The sequence below is a fragment of the Peromyscus eremicus genome, chromosome 23 (assembly GCF_949786415.1).
Source record: "Peromyscus eremicus chromosome 23, PerEre_H2_v1, whole genome shotgun sequence".
In the NCBI taxonomy this organism is placed as follows: Eukaryota; Metazoa; Chordata; class Mammalia; order Rodentia; family Cricetidae; genus Peromyscus; species Peromyscus eremicus.
Genome location: NC_081438.1, coordinates 34,063,160 through 34,087,974, shown reverse-complemented (window position 1 = coordinate 34,087,974; position 24,815 = coordinate 34,063,160). Strand labels below are relative to the sequence as shown.

Below are 24,815 nucleotides of genomic sequence, written 5' to 3'. Positions count from 1 at the left end.
CCACAAAGCATTATTTAAGTACTGCTTTATAAAAAAGAAAAAAATTATTTAGCTCCATAAGCCACCCTATTATTTAAATCAATTTTAGAAACAGCTAAACCATTACTGCTTTAATGAACTCTCATACTATCAAATTGTGGTTTTTAAAGAACCTCCAGAATGTGAAAATAATAAATGCAACCCAGATGTTCACAAAAAAAAAAAAAAGAAAGAAAACAAGATTGTTTTTACTTCATAGCAACCAAATAGGTCAACCCATTTCCTCCTTCTGAGAATCCTCGGGGGACCACAAGCGCCACTCCAAGAGCATGTGTTTCATATGCATCTGTCCACAGAAATAGGAAATGCCACTGTCCAAAGTAAAAGGAGAATATTATATGTTCTCATGTAAGTGAATTAGAAACTGCATAAGTCTGTTTTCTCCATGTTGCCAAACATCTGGATGAAAACAGGGGAGGGGTAATCAGTAATTACCTTTCAGTCATCATCAAAATGCTTAGTTTTATAGTAAATTGCTGCTTTTATTTATCAATTACAGAAATAAGTTTGTTAAAGGAGGGGAGAAAGGAGCCTAGCCACTGACTACAGCCCTGCTGAGAGCTTACAGCAGGGGCTTTACCATCCCCTACTGAACAGTGCTCCTGGTGACTTACTACAACTGAGACAGCCGAGAAAGTCAATTTTCTCTGTGAAAGTAAATTACAGAATCATCTTAGCCAACTGGGTTGACTTGAGTGAGTCTCTCCTAATATTTACATAGGGCTGAAAGACATTTATCTGAAATAAATAGCTTACTGGACTGTCTCTAGGCAGAGTATACAACAGTTCTGAATCCCAGAGTCTATCCTATCACATCATTTGAGAGCCAGACATCAACTTTAAAGGCAGTTAATTTCAAAAGTCAGATGGAGACAAGAACCATTTTCCAGCCTTACTTAAATCATTTACTGTTTTCCCAAAAGGTCAAGATATTTTATGTATCTTCAGCAGATTTTAGGATAAGTTGATAAAATCTAATGGTGGTGGTGGTGGTAATGATGGTGGTGATGGCGGCGGCGGGGCAGGGGAGACCCAGACATGGACATGGGATGTCCGACAAGACAATTCACTTCAAAGAGCTGGAGAGATGACGGCACAGCAGTTAAGTACACTTACTGCTCTTGCAAAGGACCAAAGTTCAGTTCCTAATATCTATCAGTGGCTCACAGTAGCCTTTTGACTCTAGCTCCTGGATAGCTAATACCCTCTTTTGGCCTATGCCAACACACACACACACACACACACACAAAAAAAAAAAAAAATTTGTTTGTTTGTTTTTGTTTTTTGTTTTTCAAGACAGGGTTTCTCTGTTTAGTCCTGGAACTTGCTCTATAGACCAGGTTGGTCTAGAACTCTGAGGTCCACTTGTGTCTACCTCCAGAGTGCTGGGGTTAAAGAAAGAAAATCTCTAACAAATGTGGTGATGCGTGCCTTTAATCCCAGCATTCCGGAAACAGAGACAGGAGTCTGAGGCCAGCCTGGTCTACACAGCAAATTCCAGGAAAACAAGATTACACAGTGAGAACTGTCTCAAAAAAGCACTCGGGGTGTGGGGGGGAGGCACTTTAAAATTTACAATTGTCCTGTTTAGAAACTGATATAAACCCACATCCATTGATTTCTTTAAACTCATCTACCTTTTTCGAAGGGCTGACTCCTACCAGTTTTGTTGACGTAAACAGCACAGTGTGCACACCTATACCCTCAGCATAAGGGATCACTGTGGGTCCTTGCAAACTGATTTCTTCTTACACACACACACACACACACACACACACACACACCCCTTCCCCTCCCTGAGTTCTAACATCTCTGCCTCCCCCTCTATCTTACTTATCACAGGCCAGGCTTCCATTTCAGCAACAGATCCAAACAGCCAAAAGCTGCCTGTCTGATAACCTGAACTGATTTCCAGGACACACATGGTGGAAAGAGACCTCCCTACCATGACTATACACATACACACACATACACACACACACACACACACACACACACACACACACAGAATTTTAAATATTGAAAAGCACAGAAACTAGTCTCAGATTCACACATGACAACACAGAAGACAAGTCTAATTACATGTAATCAGAGTTCCAGGAAAAGGAATCAATGAAGAGACAATGACCATGAATTCTGCACATCTCATGTAAGATCAAGTCTTGGCATGGTCCTTCCAAAAAGAAAAACAACAGCAACTAATCCCAGGCAGGACAGATTAGAGGAAAACTACCTCTGGGCCCAGCACAGCTACGAAGTGAAAAAGATGGCCAAAGGTGAGGTGGGAGAGAGACATTCTAGCCTCAAAGGAGCAGTAAGACTCAGCTGGTTCCTCCACAGAGGCACTGCACCAGCCCATGGCAGTGGATGAAAGGTCCCTTCCAACATCTTGGGAATGAACTTGGTAACCTACAACTGTACACTTGGTAAAAATAATAATAATAATAATAATAATAATAATAATAATAATAATAAAAGAGCCTTTGAAGGAGGAGAAGGCAAAGACATTTTTGACAAAACACACATGCTGTGGGATGTTCTATATGTTAAATGTGATGCTCTGATTGGTTAATAAATAAAATACTGATTGACCAGTAGCCAGGCAGGAAGTATAGGCAGGACAAGGAGAAAGGAGAATTCTGGGAAGTGGAAGTCTGGGTCTGAGAGACACCGCCAGCCGCCGCCATGAAAAGCGAGATGTAAGGTACCGGTAAGCCACGAACCACATGGCAACTTATAGACTAATAGAAATGGGTTAATTTAAGATAGAAGAACTAGATAACAAGAAGCCTGCTACACCCATACAGTTTGTAAGCAATATAAGTCTCTATGTGTTTACTTGGTTGGGTTTGAGCAACTGCGGGACTGGCGGGTGAGAGAGATTGTCCTGACCCTGGGCCAGGCAGGACCAGAAAACGCTAGCTAGCTACACATACACAGGATCTCTCTCTTCTGCTCTCTAAGCCTACTCACAATAAGCTAAACACCCAAAGTCATCTTCAGTCTGAGGTTCCTGCACTGCTAACCCCAAGCTGTCAGTGTATCTGTCTGCCTCCAAAACACGTTTCACTTCTAGAAAAGCACAAGAGTTACAGCTATGGTGCTGGAGAGACGGCTCAGAGGTTGGGAGCACCAGCTGCTCTTCCAGAGGTCCAGAGTTCAATTCCAGCACTCACACAGAGGCTCATAACCATCTGTAATGGGACCCAATTCCCTCTTCTGGTGTGCAGACATACATTCAGACAAAACACCCATATACTTAAAAAGAATAAAAAAGGTACAACAACGTATCTTACTCCTGAGACAGGTAGACATTTAACAGCCTAACAGAATGTGGATCAAAATGCTGAGGCCGCTGGGAATCAGAGTAGTACTCACCAGCTCCTAATGAGAAGACAATCTGTTGGAATCTAGGAAAACTGAAAGCAGGCCTATAAGCGGTGCCAGCCACGCCAACAACAGACCCAGGAAGCCTCCCTCACACGTTTATGGACAGACAAGTCTGCAGAGCTCATCTCAGTGTTGTCTGTAACCACATCAGTGGAGAATCAACACGTCAGAGTTCAGCACAGGACATGTGAGAGAAGTTAAAGGAAACAAGATCTATGAGTCTATATACCATTATGTGGGTCATCTTACATTTACATGCAAGCTGCCAAACATCCATACAGTTGACACCAGTTTTATCTTTAAAAAGGAGAGACTTACATAAATACACACCAATGTCTAAGCATGAAAAACACACCACAGGGCCCCACAGCAAATTTTAACCACTGTTTCCAACCCACAGAAAATGATAGAGAATAGGACCAGAGCTTGCTACATACCTGTAACCACAACTGACTTGAAAGTATTTACTGAGAACTAGGAGAGGGTTCAGCGCTGAAGTGCCTGCTGCAGAAGAGTGAACACCTCCAGTTCAGATGCCAGGCACCCATATAAAAGCTGGGCATGATCCTGTACATCTGCAGGCCCAGTGCTGGGAAGTTAGAGGCAGGCAAATTGCAGGAGCTCCACAGCCAACTGGTGAGCCCTGTGTTCAGTGAGCAATTTTCTCAAAAGATAATGTGAGGGGCTGAAGAGGTGGCTCAGCAGTTAAAAGCACTGGCTGCTCTTCCAGAAGACCTGAGTTCAAATCCCAGCACTCACATGGCTCACAACCATCTGTAACTCCAATCCCAGGTGAAATTGCGCCCCCTTCTGGCCTCTGTGGGCACTGCATGTATATGGTACACAGATAAACATTCAAACACAAACATAAAATAAAAATAAATTTTTAACAGATAAGGTGGAGAGCCCTCGTATAGTTCTATCTTTTTTTAAATGTGCATGTGTCTGTTTATGTGTATGAGTGAAAAACATCTGACATCAACTTCTGGCCTCTACACAGACATGCATATAGACACACAGACCATACCAAAATAATTTTTACCAAGGACCTGATGTGCACAGACACACAGAGCTGTATTTTAGATCTTAAAGGCATAGCAGCAGATAATATCTCTGCATTCATACAACTTTTTTTTTTGAGACAGGATCTCACTATGCAGCCCTGACTGTCTTCAAACTGACAGCAATCTTTCTGCCTGAAACTCCCAAGGGCTCAGATTAAAGGCACAGGCCACCACGCCTGGCTGGAACTTATACATGGGAGAAGAAGTGGACAATAAACCAATACACAGTGGCAAGGGGTGCTGGGTGCTGAGAGAAAGGGAGCTGGAAAAAGGAAGCTGAGGAGAGGGAAGAGGACATGGGGTGCTGCTTCAAACAGGCTGTCTGGGGGGCCTCAGGGTAAGGAGACAGTGCAACCACAAAATCCTGAATGAGATCAGGAAGGCAGCTAGGGTACAAGGTCCTGAGGCAGGGGTGTACCTAGCAGAGATCAGTAAGTGAAACTGGAGTGAAATGGGAAGATGATGGCAAGGCTGCTAAGAGCACTGGCCGCTCTTGCAGAAGACTCCAGTCCAGTTTCCAGAACCCGTGTCGAGAGGCTCACAACCACCTGTAACTCCACTTCCGAAGACTCTAACACTCTCTTCTTGCCTCGACAGACACATATCCACATAAGTTAAAAACAAAACAAACAAACAAAAAACAACTTTTTTTTTTTAAAGGCAATGAACCATACAAGGGCCAGATGTGGTGGCAAGTGCCTTTAATCCCAGCATCTGGGAGGTAGCAGAAGGGTCTCTGTTCCAAGACAGCCAGGCTGCCAGGCATATACAGTAAGAACTTGCCAAAAGAAAAGAAAAAAAAAAAAACAACAAAACACAACCTACAAAGGGATCAAGGAGAACAAATGGATTTTTTTAATGTAGCATATATCAAAGTATATAAACTAGTATATATGTGTGTGTGTATATATATGTACATGTATATATATATATTTGGTATATACTAAAGAATTGTTAAAAGGGAGGGAGGAGGAAGATTCTGACAGACTGCATGTGGCCCACAAAGCCTACAGAGCATCCTTTCTGAACCTGAACCTTTGACAGACACAGCTTGTAGCCCTCTGGGGGATGTGGGCCATGGCAAGGTCTGAGGGCAGGAGTCCCATTAAGACGAGGGCGGGGCAGACTGTGACTAGTGGAACACACTCTGGCTGTACTGTAAACAAGGATGAGGAGGAGTTGGGTGGGGGAGGGTGTTAGAAGGCTAAGGCAGAGAAGTGAAGATAGCACCTTAAGTTGGGCTGGAGCAACCACGAGAACGACACTGCTGTAAACTGAGATAGAGGACAAGCCTCTGCTACAGACTGAGATGGAAGGACTTATTTGCAATAATACCTAAAATCATACTGCACACTGTCAACAGCTATTATACTAATTCTGACCAACGGGACACTATGCATAGTGCTTACTAGTTTGTCTGTTTTGAGTCAGAGTCTCACTATGTGGACCAAGCTGGCCGGAACTCACAAAGGTCTGCCTGCCTCTGCTTCCAGAGCACCACTACACTGGAAGTTTTAATGGAGACAAGTCACATATGTCATTCCATCCCCTTTGACCACTACTTCCCAATCCTGCAAGCTCCTGTAACTATCACCTGGACCACTACAACTTCCTCATTGTTGTCCCCATACCCTCTACTCTTCCTCTAACCCATTCTTCACTAGGGACCCAGGAATACCTTTCTTAAATTTAAAGTGAGCAATGGCTAAGACTATAGACTCAAGGCAGGTGTGGTAGCACATGTCTTTAATCCCAGCAGCTGAGGGACAGAGGCAGGGGGATCAAGACCAGCATGGTCTACACAGGGAATTCCAAGTCAGCCAAAACTACATAAGGAGAGCTTGTCCCAGAAAACCAACCAAAGACTATAGACTCTGACAAGAACACAGATACAAGACAGTCATGGCTCTACCACTTACGCGCTGTGAAATTTAAGCAAACTACTTAGCTTCCCCTCTCCCTCCATTTTTCTATCTGTAACTGGTAATTCTTGGAAGAGTAAATGAGATATGTAAACCACAGGAGACAGGACCTGACAAAGAGCATTATATAAACATTAGCTAAAATTATTGAAAGATAAATCTAATGTTGGTATCTTGTTTGAAACGGCTTCCTGCACTGCGAGTGAAATCTGCTGCCAGTTGCTCCAAGCCACACACAAGGCTCTGCCTGAATCACCAGCCCTACAGACTGTACCTGAAGGAGTCCTTCCTCCAAGGGGCTGTCCAGGCCAAGAGCTTTCTTCCATCTTCCCCACCACTTCCATGCCCCACCTCCAACACCCTCCTTGTCGCCTCTTGATCTCTTTCCACACGTTTAGGATAATTTGTGGTTATTTTAGAGATCTATTTTCCTTTTAAATCTGTCTCCCCATGCAAACATAAGCTCCATGAACACAGGAAATTCACCTGCCTTACGCATGATGACAACCCTTGTGCCAAGCCTAGGGACTGCCACTTGATAGGGACCATATCAATATCTCAATTACTGCTGGAGCATGCTCTATGGATACTCTAAAAGCATCTATCCCATCTACTTCTTAAGCTCTCAGAAGTAGAGCGGTTACTAGTCTCCTATAAATACAATGAATGCATGGAGAGAACATACTATACTTAACAAATATCTTTTTTTTTTTTTTTTTTTGGTTTTTTCGAGACAGGGTTTCTCTGTGTAGCTTTGAGCCTTTCCTGGAACTCACTTGGTAGCCCAGGTTGGCCTCGAACTCACAGAGATCCGCCTGGCTCTGCCTCCCGAGTGCTGGGATTAAAGGCGTGCGCCACCACCGCCCGGCTTTAACAAATATCTTAAGTAAATTTCCTCAAAAAAAAAAAAGTGTTTTTGAGATATCTCTTTGTAAAGGGGGTGTTTTCCTTTCTATTGTAGGGGTAGGTTTGTATTTTATTTGTTTTGGCATTTAGTTTTTTTGGGGTTTTTTGATTTGTTTTGTTTTTGAGACAGGGTCTCTCTACATAGCCCTGGCTGTCCTGGAACTCACTATATAGATGAAGCTGACCTCAAACGCACTCACAGAAATCCACTTGCCTCTGCCTTCTGTACTAGGATTAAAGGTGTGCTGCATCACACTCGGCTTTGTAGGGATGATTTGTTTTTGTTTTAAGAAGGCTTTATAGGGCTGGAGAGATGGCTCAGAGCTTAAGAGCACTGGCTGCTCTTCCAAAGGTCCTGAGTTCAATTCCCAGCAACCACATTGTGACTCACAACCACCTGTAATAAGATCTGATGCCCTTTTCTGGCATAAAGGTGTACATGCAGATAGAGCACTCATAAATAAAATAAATAGATCTTTAAAAAAAATTTTTAAAGAAGGCTTTATTCTGTAGCCCAGGCTGTCCCTAGAACCCACTGTGTAGTTCAGGCTGGACTTAAAACTCACTGCAAGCCCCACCCCACCCCCACTCCAGTCTTCAAGTGCAAGGATTACAGGCATCCACTGTGCCAAACAAAAAAGGGTGTTTTCTGACCAGCACAGCATATTGTTCCCTGAAACTTGTTTTCTAATTTTAGCAAAGGTGAAGACAGACTTATTTCAACTTTATCCAATTTCAAGAAATAAGAAGCATTTCCTCCCCACTTCAATTCATCAACCTCTCTGAACAGGTGATCATTGTTCTCAGTTCCTTGTTTAACCTTCCAGAAAATGTTCATTCGTATTCAAGAACTTCCTTAAAAAAAAAAACACAAAACCAGAAACTAGCACACAATGCATATTTTCCTACTGTGCTTTTGTAACTTAATAAAACGTCATGGAGGTCTTTCTGTATCAACTCATTTGCCTCTTTCCTCAACTTTGTAACCTCAGTCACCATCCCCTCTAGTAAGGGTTACTCTCCCAAGTCTCCTGCTGATGGACATTTAGGGCAATGAATAATCTTCTGCCTTTATTGCCTCACACAAGTACAAATGTATCCCCATGCTAAGCAAGTACAAATATACCCGGTGGTGGTGGCGGTGGCGGCGGCGGCGGCGGCGGCGGCGGCGGCGGCGGCGCACGCCTTTACTCCCAGCACTCAGAAGGCAGAGGCAGGTGAATCTCTATGAGTTCGAGGCCAGCCTGGTCTACAGAGTGAGTTCCAGGACAGCCAGGGCTACACAGAGAAAATCTGTCTTGGAAAAAAGGTACAAATGTAATGTATCTCCACGTTAAATCCTGGAACTCCATTATTGAGTCTGAGGACTTAAGGTGATTTTAAAAGCTACTCCCCATTACTCCTGTTGACATCAGGGTCTAAACAGGGAAACAGGCATCTCTTTAGGGATCTAAAGCAGAGGGAAATTGGTGTAGGGAATTTGTTACACATGTGATAGAAAAACAGGAAACAGTAAGACAACCCAGAGACCAGGAGGAGCCACAAGCTCTCCCTTCTGTTGGAAGGATGAAGGCAGAAGGCATTTCCAGAGCTTGGGGGCTAGGAAGGACAGGAGCTAGAAGAGCAGAGACCCTATGGCAGGAGCTGAAATCTAAAGGAAGAGCAGCTGCAGAGAAACTGCCTGAGGCAGAACGGTTACAAGAAAACCGTTTCTTCTTTCTGCCCCTAGTCTCCCCCAAAAGCTCTCACCTACCAAACCCAGCCCTGCAAGACCACTCCCCAAGAGTCTAGGAAATGCACCTGCTGCAGGAGGGAAGGGCAAGAAACAGAGCTGAGCCACCAGGACCCAGAGTACAGTAAGCCTTTTTGAGAGCTCTGAGTAACGTGCAGTGGCCAGCAAAGGCTAAAATGGCCTTACCAACACTCCGTTTTCAAACTTCAGGCTTAGCACGGGCTAAACAGGTGAAAGTTGGGATCTCCCGCTACCTTTACTTTCCTATTTGAGTATCCTGGGCTTCAGAACGCTTGAGCACAGGCTGCATCAGCACCCACACAGATGGGAATGCAGTGGGTACAACTCGCACCCACCACTTCATCTGCCCCAATGGCACATTCAGAAACATGGGTCAAGTGGCGGCAAGGAGCCAAACTAGGCAGTTACTTTCTAAGCAGAGGCCTAGTTCAAGAACTGTTCTAGAACATCTGAAAGGCACCAAGTGCCAAAGGAAGTAAAAACCCGTTAACTACACTCTGCACACGTCACAGGGAACAATGTGTTCTTGTAATCTTGTACCCACTGGCTCCTTCTTGTAACGGCCATCCAGCCATTCATACGCCATCCTTTCCTTATCTTGCATTGCAAAGAACAAATAATTAAAGCCTGGACAAAAAGTTCAATTATAAAAACTCAAGTGGGAATCAATTTCTGAAGTCCTTTTTACCTGACCAACACACGAATAATAAAAAGATCTTTTAAATTATCCTCAGCCTCCACTATAACTACTATTTGAATAAATTTAACTTTTATCTTCTAAGCAAGCTGAAACAGAGTTCTCAGATGCAGATTAAAGGTCTCTCCTATACTCTAATAATATGCCAAATAATGCTATGCTTTGTAACTCCCTGGTAACTGAAACAGTTTTATCAAAGGGCTGATTTAAAAAAAAAATCAAATTTTTTTCAAAGCGAAGCAGTTTTTGAAAATGGAAATGAGATTACTACAAGGAACTGTATGCTAACTTCAAACCTCCATAGCTCAAGAGTTACATAGAAGCCTATCAAGTTCATACAATAAGTATATAATGACTCACATTTCAAAATTGTGAAAGATTTTCACTTGGTTCAAAATTAAACACTCTAAGATTGCCAAAACTACTTCTGTGTTTCCACACTATGAGGAGGAAAGATTTTGATAAGTCGAATCAATGAAAGCTAAAAAGTTGTTTTCTATCACCTAGCATGCTGTCTGGCATTTCAATAGAAAAATCAGTAAATCTTTTCATTGTCGAATATTCCAGGAAGGTAAATTAAATGATACTGTACATTTAAAATATCCACATATTTCATAAGCTGAGGGTTTTTTTTTCTTCCAAATTTGAAAGTAATGCATGTATTCTTATTCAGGAAACCTGGGAAATATAAAAGAAAAATCCAGAATGCTATCAGTGTATACATTGTCTAGACGGGAATTTACAAAATAACTACTTGTTCTTGGTAACTTTTTAAAATTGTGTGTCTGTGCAAGCTTGTTGCTGCTTGCCTACAGAGGTCAGAAGACAACTTGTGGGCGTGGGTTCTCTCCTTCCACCATGTGCCGGGCTGTCAGGCTGTCTTGACAGCAGGCCCCTTAATTACTTATTTTTAACGTCTCATCAAAGTCATCTTACCTGACGGGCATCACTGTTTCTCATTTTTTTACTTTTTACCATGGAATGCAGTGTCATTGAATGTAACATCTTTTTTAATTTTAAGAGTGTTTCTCTGGGATATAGTCCCAGAAGAGATCTCAATAGCCCAGGGATAGTTTTAAGCCCTTTTGATATAAATATCGTCCTTTATTATAATTCCCAAATCCTATAAACTGCTAAAAACACATTGGTTTGTAAGTTTTTCCCCTTTGTAGCTGGCTTTTACCTTCAAATATTTGCATTTGTGCACTCACAGAATCTGGAGCACCACAGCGCAATCGTCAAACCAGCTGGCTTCCTGGATTCCATATCAAATGTCTAAATACTGCCACTGTCTTGTCCAAACTACTATGTCAAAGTGTGATATAGGCGAAAGGCAAGGAATCCACAGAGATCTAATATCTCCAGACCGGCAGCCGGTATGTAGGAGGGTTTGTAACTGGGTTCCTTCTTTTCATAAACAAAACACCCACTCGGTGCCACTGTGCTACCCCTGGCTTTTACTATGAGAACTGAACTTGGCAAATGCCACGAGGGGTGCCAACTTCCTACCAGCCCAGCCACCTCATTTCTTCCAGGGGAGGAAAAAAATCTGATAAGCTCTGGAATTCTATAAGGCACCTTGATTACCCACTTCACGGGGAAGCCTTCAATACTGCTGATTCTTACGGGCAGCTGCTCCAGCAGCCTGTAATTAAGACTTTTTTTTTTCCCTAAACACTCCCTTATTACATGGGATTCTGATCATTCTGTCAGCAAAAAGGAAGATCGTTACTCAAAGTCCAGACAGCTTCAACTTGGGGTATTTGGCTAAAAATGAGGAGTACTTAACCCTTCGCTTTCTCAACCAACGATCCACTCCACATACGGAGACTCTTGCTGTTTTGAAACTCCAAATTCACAAGATGACACAACAATAATTCGTATTCCACTGAGTAGTTTACAACCAACAGCACATTTGCAGCAGGATGGAACTTAAGGCACAAACAGCCTCAGCAACACCGAGAACTGATAACCCACTTGTGAAAAGGTGTATGTCACACGCACCTGTCCTGGAGTCTTAGAGCCATTGGCTATGGCTCCTGAGTCCCACCCTCGGCTTTAAAGGGATCCCACCTGATCCCTTAATTTCTTAATTATATTTTGCTTTTGGTAGTGTTGGAGATCAAACCTCGGGCCTTGGGCAAGCTAGCCATGGATTCTATCGCTGAGCTATTTATCCCCCTCTTTATTTTTACACCTCTCCCTTCCCCGTAGCATTTTTTTTTTTTTCAATTTGATAAAAATGCATGCTCAGACCCGGACTCGAGCTGCCTGCCCCTCTTGTCGTTTAAGCTATTCGCAGTGAACACTTCTGATCTAAAAACCAGAGACGTGGTCATGATTTCCAACCTTCCCCTCTTCTCTCGATGGACCCCCGAGACACCCAAATTGAAAACTTTCCCCTCCCCATTATTTCCCACGAGCTCCCTGGCTCCAGACACCTGAGGAGAGCCGAAAAGGAGCGGGGCCCTCCGAAACAGCTGGGCTCCGGAGGGCGTGGACGCCCTTGGCGATGAGACACTGGGAAGGTCGCCCCGCAGTGTGCCCCTATCTCGGAAAGGTGACCTGGAGCTGCGCCGCGGAGACCCCGGCCTCGAACCCGCGACCCGCGACCGCTCCGGGAGACGACCCCGCGGTCTCCGACCTGTCCTCTCACCAGGGCTGCGAAGCCTGCGCCCCGGCCTCACCCCGCACACCTCCCTGCGGTCGCCGCCACCCTCCCCGACACCCGGCTACACGCCTCCAAGCCTGGGCTCTCCACAGCGCGACCCCCGGCCTCGGGGCCGCCCAGCGAGCGGGCCACACCTCCATCACTCACCGCTGCCGCCCTCGCCGCCACCGCCTTCGTCCATCTTGAGGCCACTCCCCGCCAGCCGGCGAGCCCGGAGCCGCCGGGAGCGACTGGGCTGAAAGCCGGGACCAGGAGACGCGGCCGCGAGGAGATCCGAGGAGCTCCTCGGCGCGCGCGGCCCGGGTCGCAGCCGGGCCTCCTCCGAGGGCCGGGCGGGGCCCCACTGCTCGAGCGCGGTCACGTGACACGAAGCCACGCCCCTCTGGCCGGTGTGGGCGGAGCCTCGACGCCGAGCGGTCCCCGCCCTCCAACTCCAGCCCGGCCTTGCAGTAGCTGCTGTAACTGCAGTAGCTGCTGTAACTGCTGGCCGAGAGACCTGGATCCTGCAGAGCAGCACCCTCCCTCAAACCTCCATTCTCTCATTCCAGGGCATCCCGGAGACGAAGATGTGTCAATCAGGGGCACGGGAACGCCCCACTCTACAAAACTGGGCGGCTAGGGTTGCGACTCGCGCGTGCACGGAGTAGGTGAATGGGAAAAGATATAGAAGTGACAGCTGATAATTGGCTCAACTGCCCCCACTCCCACGTATAAAGGTAGAAGGAGAGACCGGACTATAAAGTTTTACTGTGACCTCAGCACGCGTGAGCGTCCACATATTACATACACACAGATGATCGTGTGGGGACATAGTTTTGCTGTTAAGAGCATTTGCTGCTCTTGAAGAGGACCAGAGTTTGGTTCCCAGCACCCACATAGGGAAGCTCAGAACTCCCTGTAACTCCAGCTCCAAAAAGGATCCAATACTCTGGCCTCCAATGGCACCTGCACTCACATGCATATAATCCACACACATATACCTAATTAAAAAGAAAATAAAAGTTTTAAAAAGAATAAGAAAGCCGGGCAGTGGTGGCGCACGCCTTTAATCCCAGCACTCGGGAGGCAGAGCCAGGCGGATCTCTGTGAGTTCGAGGCCAGCCTGGTCTACAAAGTGAGTTCCAGGAAAGGCACAAAGCTACACAGAGAAACCCTGACTCGAAAAAGAGAGAGAGAGAGAGAGAGAGAGAGAGAGAGAGAGAGAGAGAGAGAGAGAGAGAGAATGAGAAGCTAGAGAGACGGCTCGGATCAGCGATTAAGAGCACTGGCTGCTTTTCGGGATCACTTTGGTTTGATTCCTAGCACCTACATGGGGACACACAAACATCTGTAACTCCAGTTCCAGGGTATCTGACACACTTTCTTGCCTCCACAAACACCAGACATGCTTGTGGTGCACATATATACATACAGGCAAAACACAGATACACATAAAATAAAATTTAAAAATTGAGACAGGGTTTCTCTGTCCTGGAACTCTCTTTGTAGACTACCCTGGCCTCGAACTCAGAGATCCACCTGCCTCTGCCTCCCGAATGCTGGGATTAAAAGGGTGTATCTCGATGCCGGGCGGTGGTGGCGCTCGCCTTTAATCCCAGCACTCAGGAGGCAGAGCCAGGCGGATCTCTGTGAGTTGGAGGCCAGCCTGGGCTACCAAGTGAGTCCCAGGAAAGGCACAAAGCTACACAGAGAAACCCTGTCTCGAAAAACCAAAAAAAAAAAAAAAAAAAGGTGTATCACGATGCCCAGCTAAATAAATCTTTTTTTTAAGTGCCTATTTTTAAAAATAATAAAAGTTGGGTGTGGTAGTGAATAACTTTGATTCCAGCAGGAAGATCTCTACGAATTCAAAGTGGGCTTGGGCTACATAGTCAGTTCCAGGTCAGTCAGCGCTACCTAAAGAGACTCTGTCTGAAATAATAATAATAATAATAATAATAATAATAATAATAATAATAACCTGAAAATGAGCCCACTGAGAATGCAGCCTCTCCCCACCCCCACCCCCACCCTTCTTCATCCTCAGGATGTTAGGAGAGGATAATTCCAGCCGTTTATCCTTCCGGTGTATAATAGCAATGGAGTCTCATTTTTCCTGCGGATTGGTTGCATTTTAAAATTAACGAAGTATAAGGCTTGTAAATGAATGTAGTCAAGATGCTGAGCCCTAATCCCAGTCCAGCACAGCTGGGGCCCGGCTCTCAGAAAGCATTATTATAGGGGTTGGCCAGTCTGGCGTCAGATGCCCTTGGAGTTGAGCTTTAGTCTCCCTTGGATTGCTGCCAGCTGCCCTGGATTTATGATGCAGTAGAAGCTCTGAATTCAATTTCCCGTGGGCACAGCCCAGGGCTGAGCAGACGGCCTCAGTTCGCCTCTGTTCCAAATCTATGGCTTGCTTTTCTCATGCCGTGTGTCTCGATTCCAGCAACCTCTCCTTAGCATTGAATGTGGCCCTCCCGAGCCTTTCTGCGCGAGTTAAATTGCATTAAAGAAAAGCAAACATTGTAAGGGAGGAGATAGTTCATCTGTAATAAAATTTTCCAGCAGCTGTTTTATATTTACAAATTGCCCATTGAATCAAAGGATATTTCCCCCATCCTCTATCTATCAAAGCAGACAGGCTTCACCTTTCTGCTCAAGGTTATGGGGTGATTTCAAAGACTCCAATTTCCTGATAACCTCAAGAATTATAACCCCGGACATTCTGCTGCTTCCTAGACCAGAAGGTATGCTTCTGCGAGTTGATAAGCTGTTTAGCAGCTTGTGACAGAGATGCATAGAGAAGCGATCTGGGAGTCAAGAGAGGTATGTTCAAGTCCTGATGAATGAAAATGTGACTTCCTGATCCTGTTCCTGCCAGTTTTGTTATCTCAAGATAACAGCTTCCTATCTGAGAAAGAAAAAAAGAAAAAAAAACCAGCACTCTTTGAAAATGATAATGTGCTAGGGTGGAGCTTTGAACTCAGATATCATCAATTATAAATGCTTTTCAATATTAATCCCTGGGCTGGCGGAATGGCTCAGTGGGTAAAGGCACTTGTACCTGAGTTCAATCCCCAGGACCCACGTGGTAAAAGAAGAGGCCTGACTCCAGCAAGCTGTCCTCTGACCTACACACACACACACACACACACACACACACACACACACACACACACACACGCCATAACACACATATACATGCACACCGAGTAATAATGCAATTTAATATATACTAATACTCATTCCTAATGCTTCCATTTTCTTAAAGCGTGGTCTACAGGCACTTCTCTCAGAGTCTGAATCTAAAAAACTGCTTCTGATATCCATGGAGTCCAACGCATTAGCATAAAGCACACAGAAGTTATTTGTAAACAATGAGTATTATCCCCGTGGGTCAGCCTAAGACCCCATTTTGACAAAGCCTGAAAGAATGTTGGGAGAAAAGACAGTTCAGTGTGCAAAAGTGTTTGTCCGGCAAGCATGAGGATGTGAACTTAAATCCCAGCACCCACGTGGAAAGCCAGGCATGACTGTGAAAGCATAATAGAAACGGGTTGATCCCAAGAGCTCACAGGCCTCCAGCTTAGCCAAACTGGCAAGCTTCCAGTTCAGGGAGACACCCCTTCTCGAGGCATTAAGGAGGAGAGTGATAAGAGGAAGGCACCTGGCTGGGTGGTGGTAGTGCACCCCTTTCATCCCAACACTCAGGAGGCAGAGGTAGGTGGGTCTCTATAAGTTCAAGGCCAGCCTGGTCTACAGAGCGAGTTCCAGGACGGCCAGTGCTGCATAGAGAACCCCTGTCTCGAAAAACCAAAAAAAAAAAAAAAAAAAAAAAAGATGAAAGCATCTAACATAACATTCTTCTCCGGCCTCCTCATGGGTATCACACAACACACAAGGATGTTGGGAGATGGGGCTGGAGAGACCGCTCTGCGGTTAAGAGCACTTGTTCTTACAAAGGGCCACGTTCAGCACTACATGGTAAGTCTCAAGCATCCCTAACTCCAGTTTTAAGAGATACAATATCTTCTTCTGACCTCCTCAGGCAAAAGGCATACGTGCAGAGGTGCACATATGTACATCCAGATGAACACTAATTCACATAAAATGAAATAAATAAATCTTAAACAAATTTTTAAAAGAACAATGGGAGAATAAAGGCTTAGGGCGTCATTTCTGCCCTTTATATGAAGACCTTCAAAATTCACAGGTGTTAATATCAGGGAAAAAAATACATTTTCTTTCTTGAAAAGTGGTGTTTTCTGGTATTTCATAAATCTCACAAAGATAGCTGTTCTGCCTTCATATAGGGACATTAAAGCTGTCATTAGCCATTAAGACACTCAGTTATGGCTAGTTTTGGGTGCTTTTCTTAAATGTTAAATCAATGTTTTTATCACATTTATTTATTTATTTATTTATTTATTTATTTATTTATTTATTTTTAGGGGGCAGTGCATGCATGCCATGCACAGGTGTGGAGATCAACGGACAGCTTACAGGAGCCAGTTTTCCCCTTCTACCATGTGAGTCCTGGGATTAAACTCAGATTGTCAGGCTTGGTAGCAGGTGCCTTCTATACTCATCCAGCTGAGGTATTGAAAGTGTTCTAAGTCAATTTGTAAGGAAAAGGACTCTTATAAAAAGACATGCCCCGAGATAATTGTATTGAATAAAATTCTTGCATTTTTGCAATTACTGGGTAGGAAATATAAATAGGTACACTTTATTTTTTACATTTCTTAATTGTGTATGTGTGGGGACACTCATGTGGTACACGTTTGGAGATCACAGGACAGCTTTCAAGAATTGATCCTTCTCATTCCACCCTGTGGGTCCCAGGGAATCAATCTCAAGCCCTTAGGCTTGTCCTGGGGATAGAACTTGGGTCCTCAGGCTCAACAGCAGGAACTGTTATCCACTGAGCTACCTTGCAGGCAGACCCCTTAGGCACCTCTTACATTCCAGTCTCTGGCCTGGGTGCTCAGAACACAAAGATGAAAACGATTCAGCTCCACCGGGCAGTGATGGCACATGTCTTTAATCCCAGCACTGGGGAGGCAGCAGCAGGCAGACCTCTGAGTTCGAGGCCAGCCTGGTCTACAGAGTGAGTTCCAGGATAGCCAGAGCTACATAAAGAAATCCCCTCTTGAAAAACTGGGGGAAGGAGGAGCAGGGAGGAAGGGAGGGAGGGAGGGAGGGAGACTGGCAGGAAGGAAGGAAGGAAGGAAGGAAGGAAGGAAGAAAGGAAGGAGGGAAGGAAGGAAGAGACTCAGCTCTTGTCTTCCTTGGACTGATGGACTAGAAGGGATAGAATATGGAAGGAAGTAATTATACAAATAACTAGTTACCCATCCCAGTGCCGCCGCCCCCCACCTCCCCAGTTCTGGGAATGGAACCGAGGGCAGGTGTACCCACTCTACCCATTATAATTTTAATGCCCCTCCTATTTATGACCGTTCTTTCGTTTGCTGTTGCATGCCTTGCTAGCTTTGCAGCCCTACAGAGATTGCAATCTGTCTCTACCCTCTCCTGCAGGGTGTGGCCATATGAAAAAGGGCGGAGAAGAACAGTAATCGCTGGAGGGGCAGGCAGCAAGTGAAAAGTGGAAGACATTCTGCAAACGTGTTGAAACCCATTGATCAGTCTCCTAACCGTGGAGGAAACAGTTGAAGAAATCAAGACTGTGCATTCCGTCGAGGCTGGGACGTCATTTTTATATGTTCATCTTTCTCTTGCCCAAGGAAGTCTGTGGAAGCAGACAGAAGTTTCTTCTCCTGAAACTAAGGGCACAACCACCAAGGCCTGCCTGAACCAGTTTCTTCTTTCCCTTCCTTCCCCGCTCCCTCTCTCCTATCTTCTTTTCTTTCTTTTATATAGTCCAGGGTGGCCCTGAACTTGCAATACATTGGAAGATAACCTTGAACTCCTGCCTTCTGCCCTCTGGGATGAAGCTATATCTACTTCCTCTCTCTCTCTCTCTCTCTCTCTCTCTCTCTCTCTCTCTCTCTCTCTCTCTCCCCCCCCCCTCTCTCCCCTCCTCTCTCTCCCTCCACCTCTACTCTTTCTTTCTCCCTTGTCCCAACAACACCTCCTATATAACCCGGGCTGGCTTCAGTATCCTCCTGCCTCAACCTTCTGGATGCTGGTATTAACAAACCTACACCACTGCTCTCAGATGCCCTCCTCTTTTCTCCCTTTTCTCTGTGCGTGACCAGGAAAAGACCGCCCACACCGCTGAGCTAAAGCTGCTGCCAGATCCGGGACAGAGCAGTTCCCAGCTCCTTTGATAACGGTCAAAGAATGCAGACATAGTGGTGACAATCAGCAGACCAAGACCTCGACTAATCTGTTACATGTGGTCAGGGGTCTGGTCCAGTCTGGAGAAGGAAGGCACATACAGGCAGCCAGCTAGCTCCCTGTGGGCTCACAGTCACGAAAGGAAAGTAATGTTTTCCAAAAAATAAATAAAATAAATAAATAAATCTAATTTCACCTAGGAATAGAGAGGATCTTGAACAGATTAGCAGGCTCCACTCTGCCCAAGCAAACAGAGGATTTCACGTGGCAAGTCATAGCCTTCATTAAATTTTCAGAAGCCCAAACACTCCGTCCTTCAAGCTCTGTCTTTCAGACCGTTTTGGTGCCATCCACCTTGGTCTCATTTCCCCCTGGAATCCAGCATTGACATCAGTTCCCTGGCCTCACATTACTGAGGGCAGCTTAATTTGTTTTAGATTGATTCCTAACGGGCTCTCTTTTTGGTTTTTTCCAGGAACAAAGGTGGCCAGATTTCTTTTTCATGGTAAGCTTGGAAAGAATAACTGACTCCTATTCCCAGCTGTTAGTCCTTGGAAGAAAGGCATGCTAGGTGGTACCAATTATTGTAATTATAACTTAAATTGTCTTCTACAGTAATAAAATGCTATGCTTTTTTATTTTGCTTCTTTATTCCAGTTGTTTGGTCATTTGTTTTTGCAGAAAGGACCTCTAAGGACATATATCCCTCACTACCCCTATCTTGTTCCTCTGTGGCTGGAATTACAGGTGGACCACCACACCCATCAGGCATTTATTTATTCAGATTTGGGGGCCATCCAAACTCCAGTTATCATGATTGTACAGAAAATACCCTAACTGCTAAGTCATGTCCCCAGGCCCCACACCCAGATTTTTTGAGATAGGATGTCTGCTGTGGCTATTGCCTCTGAACTGAATCATCCCACCAGGACTTAGAAAGTAAAATGTGCAAGTCCCAGGAAGTTCCTGAAATTTAACAGGATTCCCAGGATACCCTCCCCCAACCAGGTTATGTAAGCAGCAGGAATTTCTGGGAAAGAACATTCCCCTAGGAACTCCAGGGAACACAGCTTTCATGAGTCAGAACCCATGGTGGAGTGGGCTTTTTGGTGACACGGCTGCCTTTGAGTCACCCATGCTCCTGTAAGTAATCTCCATAAATTCACTGGTTTGCTAAGCTAGACTTTGGGTGGCATCCTTTCCTTCATCTGTCATCACTGACTTATCAGGAGGTGAATAATGTTCTTTCATGTCTCCCTAGGAATACTTACCCAGCAGTGGCTCATGCAATCCTTCAACTCATGATTCTCCTACTTCCACTCACTGATCGCCAGGATCATAGATGTGTACCACCACACCACACTGAATAATGTTGTTATTATTTTTACCTAATTCTTTGTTTTTATAGTTTGTCCCTGACCTACTGGAAAAAAAAAATTTCCACACACAAAAAACTTAGTCACAAGTCTGTGGTACACAGCTTAAAACTGTCATCAGATATTGTCCTGGAGTTCAGAGTGTATATTTCAGTCAGGTAATTAAAAAGATAAAGGGTAAAATGACAAATATAAAGACATAGAGCATCTGTCTGTGATTAAGGTCATCTACACAGAAAGTGTGTTCCTTGCCAGCAAGGGACAGGATGCTCAATGGTCCTGTACTGTAAGGACTATGACGACTGTGACTCAAGAGGACTTAACTATACCCAAGCAAATGTGATTCTGTAATTTGGCCTGAAGGAGGGCAGAAGCCAATCATGAGTTCTGGCCACATCACACCCAGTGATTGCCTGTGGGCCCCAGCCATACTGGTACCTGAATAACCCACACTGTCAAATCAAAGGGACAGGACACTTGTGTTTTCGAGAAGTGTGACCTTGTTTCAGTTCTCTGTGCCTTCATGTCCATGAAATAGGACTAACAACAAGCCCTGGTTCATAAAGATGCCACGAGAAACCAATGCTGTGAAACTGGGCATGGTGGTATATGCCTGTAATCCCAGCCCTTGGGAAGCTGAAGTGAGAGCATCAAGTTCAGGCTAGGACCAGGAAGAGCACTGGCTGCTCTTGGTTGCATTCCTAGCACCCACAGGGTAGCTCACAGTCATCCATAGCTCCAGTTCCAGGGGATCTGATGCCCACTACTGAACTAAATGGGCAGGAGGCATGTAAATAGTTCACAAATACATACATACATACATACATACATACATACATACATACATACACACACACACACACACACACACACACACACACACACACACACAGGCGAATCACCCATACACATAAAAATTAACTAATTGAATTGTGCCCATCCCTAGTCCTCCCCTCTGCTCTCCAGAGAGCATCCTGGGGTTCCAAAATCCCTGTAGTCTGTTCTGCATGGTCAGTAGCCCAACATAGGCTCTTGCCTTGATCCTGTTGCTCTGGAACTGCTCTATCTTTTGACTTCAAAGATTATGACCAGGATGTCCTAGTGCTCACTGCAGACATCACCAGCAAGATTTCCAGGGTCCCAGAATGTAATTCCAGGTACTCAGGAGGCTGATGCAGAAGCATCAAAAGTTCAAGGCTAGAGTGGGTTAGACAGAAGTACTAAGCCTAGGCAACTTCATGAGATTCTATGTCAAAAAAAAGAGGGCTGGGGTGTGGCTCAGTGGTAGAGCACCTGCCTAGAGTCCCCCAGTGAGGGGCTGGGGTGTGGCTCAGTGGTAGAGCACCTGCCTAGAATCCCCCAGTGAGGGGCTGGGGTGTGGCTCAGTGGTAGAGCACCTGCCTAGAATCCCTCAGTGAGGGGCTGGAGTGTGGCTCAGTGATAGAGCATCTGCCTAGAATCCCCCAGTGAGGGGCTGGGGTATGGCTCAGTGGTAGACCACCTGCCTAGAATCCCTCAGTGAGGGGCTGGAGTGTGGCTCAGTGATAGAGCACCTGCCTAGAGTCCTCCAGTGAGGGGCTGGGGTGTGGCTCAGTGGTAGAGCACCTGCCTAGAATCCCCCAGTGAGGGGCTGGGGTGTGGCTCAGTGGTAGAGCACCTGCCTAGAATCCCCCAGTGAGGATCTAGAGTGTGGCTCAGTGGTAGAGCACCTGCCTAGAGTCCCCCAGTGAGGGGCTGGGGTGTGACTCAGTGGTAGAGCACCTGCCTAGAATCCCCAGTGAGGGGCTGGGGTGTGGCTCAGTGGTAGAGCACCTGCCTAGAATCCCCCAGTGAGGGGCTGGGGTGTGGCTCAGTGGTAGAGCACCTGCCTAGAATCCCCCAGTGAGGATCTAGAGTGTGGCTCAGTGGTAGAGCACCTGCCTAGAGTCCTCCAGTGAGGGGCTGGGGTGTGGCTCAGTGCTAGAGCACCTGCCTAGAATCCCCAGTGAGGGGCTGGGGTGTGGCTCAGTGGTAGAGCACCTGCCTAGAATCCCCCAGTGAGGGGCTGGGGTGTGGCTCAGTGGTGGAGCACCTGCCTAGAATCCCCCAGTGAGGGGCTGGGGTGTGGTTCAGTGGTAGAGCACCTGCCTAGAATCCCCCAGTGAGGAGCTGGGTTGTGTCTGGCCCTATATTCAATCTTCAGTTCCATTAGGGAAAAAAAATATGTCATTTAGACAGACTCTTAATTCCTGCTGGAGTAAACGTGATCTCTAATCCTCTCACTAATACGAGTGACATGGATGAACATTATATATGAAACCAACATTAGAAGATGGAAAATGTAGAGAGAAGTCAGCAGATAGGCTCTGGACATAGGGACTCAAGAAACACCAGGCGGTGAATTCCTTCATATTCTTTCTGTTCCATCTATCCTAGAGTGGATGCTGGTGAAGCCAGACCTTCAAATGCTCAGAAACACTAACTGGCATTTAGGGGTCGGGGCCGGCGGAGGGAGAGGAGTGACCTCTGGGGGGCGGGGGAGGCTGTTCTCTTCAGCCAGGACCAGGAAAGGCGTAGCTGGGCAGGACAGAGAATGTTTAGATAATAAAGCCTTACCACCCCACTCCCACCATAAACAAAAGGCTGAGTAGGGAGCCCTGTCTCCCACCCTCCCTGGGCTGTCAGGACACATGGCAAGCCCATGCCTCCCTTCCCAAAAGGCCAAACAGGAAAAGAGATTTGATTCCAGCCTCTTCTTGTTCCCCACTGAGGTGATGTTAGGGAAGATCTAGGGGAAATTCAGGACTCTCCCACCTGCCAAGGCCTGGGGTAGCCAGAAAGTCCACCCATACTCAGACATAATAATATACCCGCCCCCAGGCTGGTATGTCAACAGAAATCAAGTGGAAAACCTTAACTTCCACCCCCACTCAGTCCTAAATGAGGAAGATGTGCCCACTTTAACAGAATAACTCTAGAAGACCAAGAGTCTCCTAACACATAATTTATTAGAAATTACTTACCCAAACTCTAGCATGGTTGTATATACCTGTAACCTCAGTACTTGGAAAACAGAGGCAGAGGATTTGGGGTTCTGGAAATCTAGGTCCTCTGGGAGACAGCCAGTGCTCTTGACCTCTGAGCCATGTCTCCAGCCCTTTGTTATTTTTAATCCACCTCATTTGTCCTTGTTTGTTACAACAGTCATAGGGACTAACACCCTCTGGCTCAGTCACTGTTCATTCTCTCTCTCTCTCTCTCTCTCTCTCTCTCTCTCTCTCTCTCTCTCTCTCTCTCTCTCTCTCCTTCTTGTTTTTAGACAGCATCTCTTGTGGTCCAAGCTGGCTTTGAACTCACTATTGTGAGGACTAACTCTGAATTTCTGGTCCTCCTGACTCCATCTCCCAACTGCTGGAATTACCTGGTTGTCCGTGGTGATAGGGATCAAACCCAGAGCTTTGCCATACTAGATAGACACACTGACAATGGAAATACCTTTTTGTTTTTGGGTTTGGTTTTTTTTTCGGTTTTTTTTTTTTTTGGTTTTTCGAGACAGGATTTCTCTGTGTGCCCCTGGTCATCCCAGAACTCACTATGTAGACCAGGCTGGCCTCGAACTCAGTGATCCACCTGCCTCTGCTTCCAGAGTGCTGGGATTAAAGGTGTGAGCCGCCACCACCACCTGGCCCTACTCTATTTCTATCACCCCAAACTCCTCCCCCCCCTCCTTTTTTTTTAGACAGAGTCTCTCTACATAGCTCTGGCTGTCCTGGAACTCACTCTGTAGACCAGACTGGCGTAGAACTCACAGAGATCTGCCGGCCTCTGCTTCCTGAATGCTGGCATTAAAAGCATGTGCCACACAGCTGGCTATTTTTTTTTTTTAATTATTTTAATGCTCAGGACAGTCTCACTATGTAGCCCAGGCTGACCTCAACTCAAGATCCCCCTGCCTCGCTTGACCTCCTGGGTGCTGGGATGACAGAGTACACCAGGATGCTGAAGGGAGAAACTGAGGTTTTCTAGGGGGCTGTGCTGGAGCTGTTACTGGAGCTTGCTCTGGAGGAGAACGAGTCCTGATTCTATCTGCAGCTGAAGCGCTGTCCTCTAAAAAAGAAGAAGGAAACTCCCTCAATCAGGCGGCATTTTTCTGTGGGTAAGAAGGGCCTTGAAAACAAGCAAAGGAAAATCACTTTCTAGAGGCGACACCACATCAATGCTGTGCCCAGGGCACATTCTTCCCCTGGAGCCTGCTCTCTGTCAGAAGGCTCCAAGTCTGCTGGCTGGGAGCTTAATAATCATCACTCTTCAATCCTCCTCCACAAGGCCAAGTTCAAAGGAGGTAGAGCAGAGGCTCAGGGAGACATGTGGAAGGACCAGGTGAGGCAGGGTGAGAGGATGTCTGTAACCCTTCCTCCCCTTCTCTCCCCTCCCCCCTTCCTCCCTTTCATTTTTGTTGTTGTTTTGTTGGTTGGTTTGTGTGTGTGTGTGTGTGTGTGTGTGTTTTGTTTTTTGAGACAGAGTCTCTCTGTAGCCCTGGCTGTCCTGGAGTTTGCTATATAGACCAGGCTGGCCTGGAACTCACAGAGACCCTCCAACCTCTGTCTCTGGGATTCTGGGATTAAAGGCATGCACCACCACAGCCAGCTTCCCTTTTACCTTTTAAAACGAAAAGGCTTTCATTGTTTTTGGTATCTTAGTATGTGCAATATATGTGTATGATATATGCACACATG

General features: G+C 45.8%; 1 protein-coding gene across 1 annotated transcript in view; it reads right to left on the bottom strand.

Moving 5' to 3' along the window:
- The window catches only part of Cyth3 (cytohesin 3), a 91,049-nt gene extending 78,284 nt beyond the window's left edge, over window positions 1–12,765 (bottom strand). Inside the window, exon 1 of the mRNA XM_059249523.1 lies at window positions 12,590–12,765. Within this exon, the coding sequence (XP_059105506.1) occupies window positions 12,590–12,623 (34 nt within the window). The 5' untranslated portion in view covers window positions 12,624–12,765. The remainder of the gene's footprint in view (window positions 1–12,589) is intronic.
- Window positions 12,766–24,815: the final 12,050 nt, after the last annotated feature.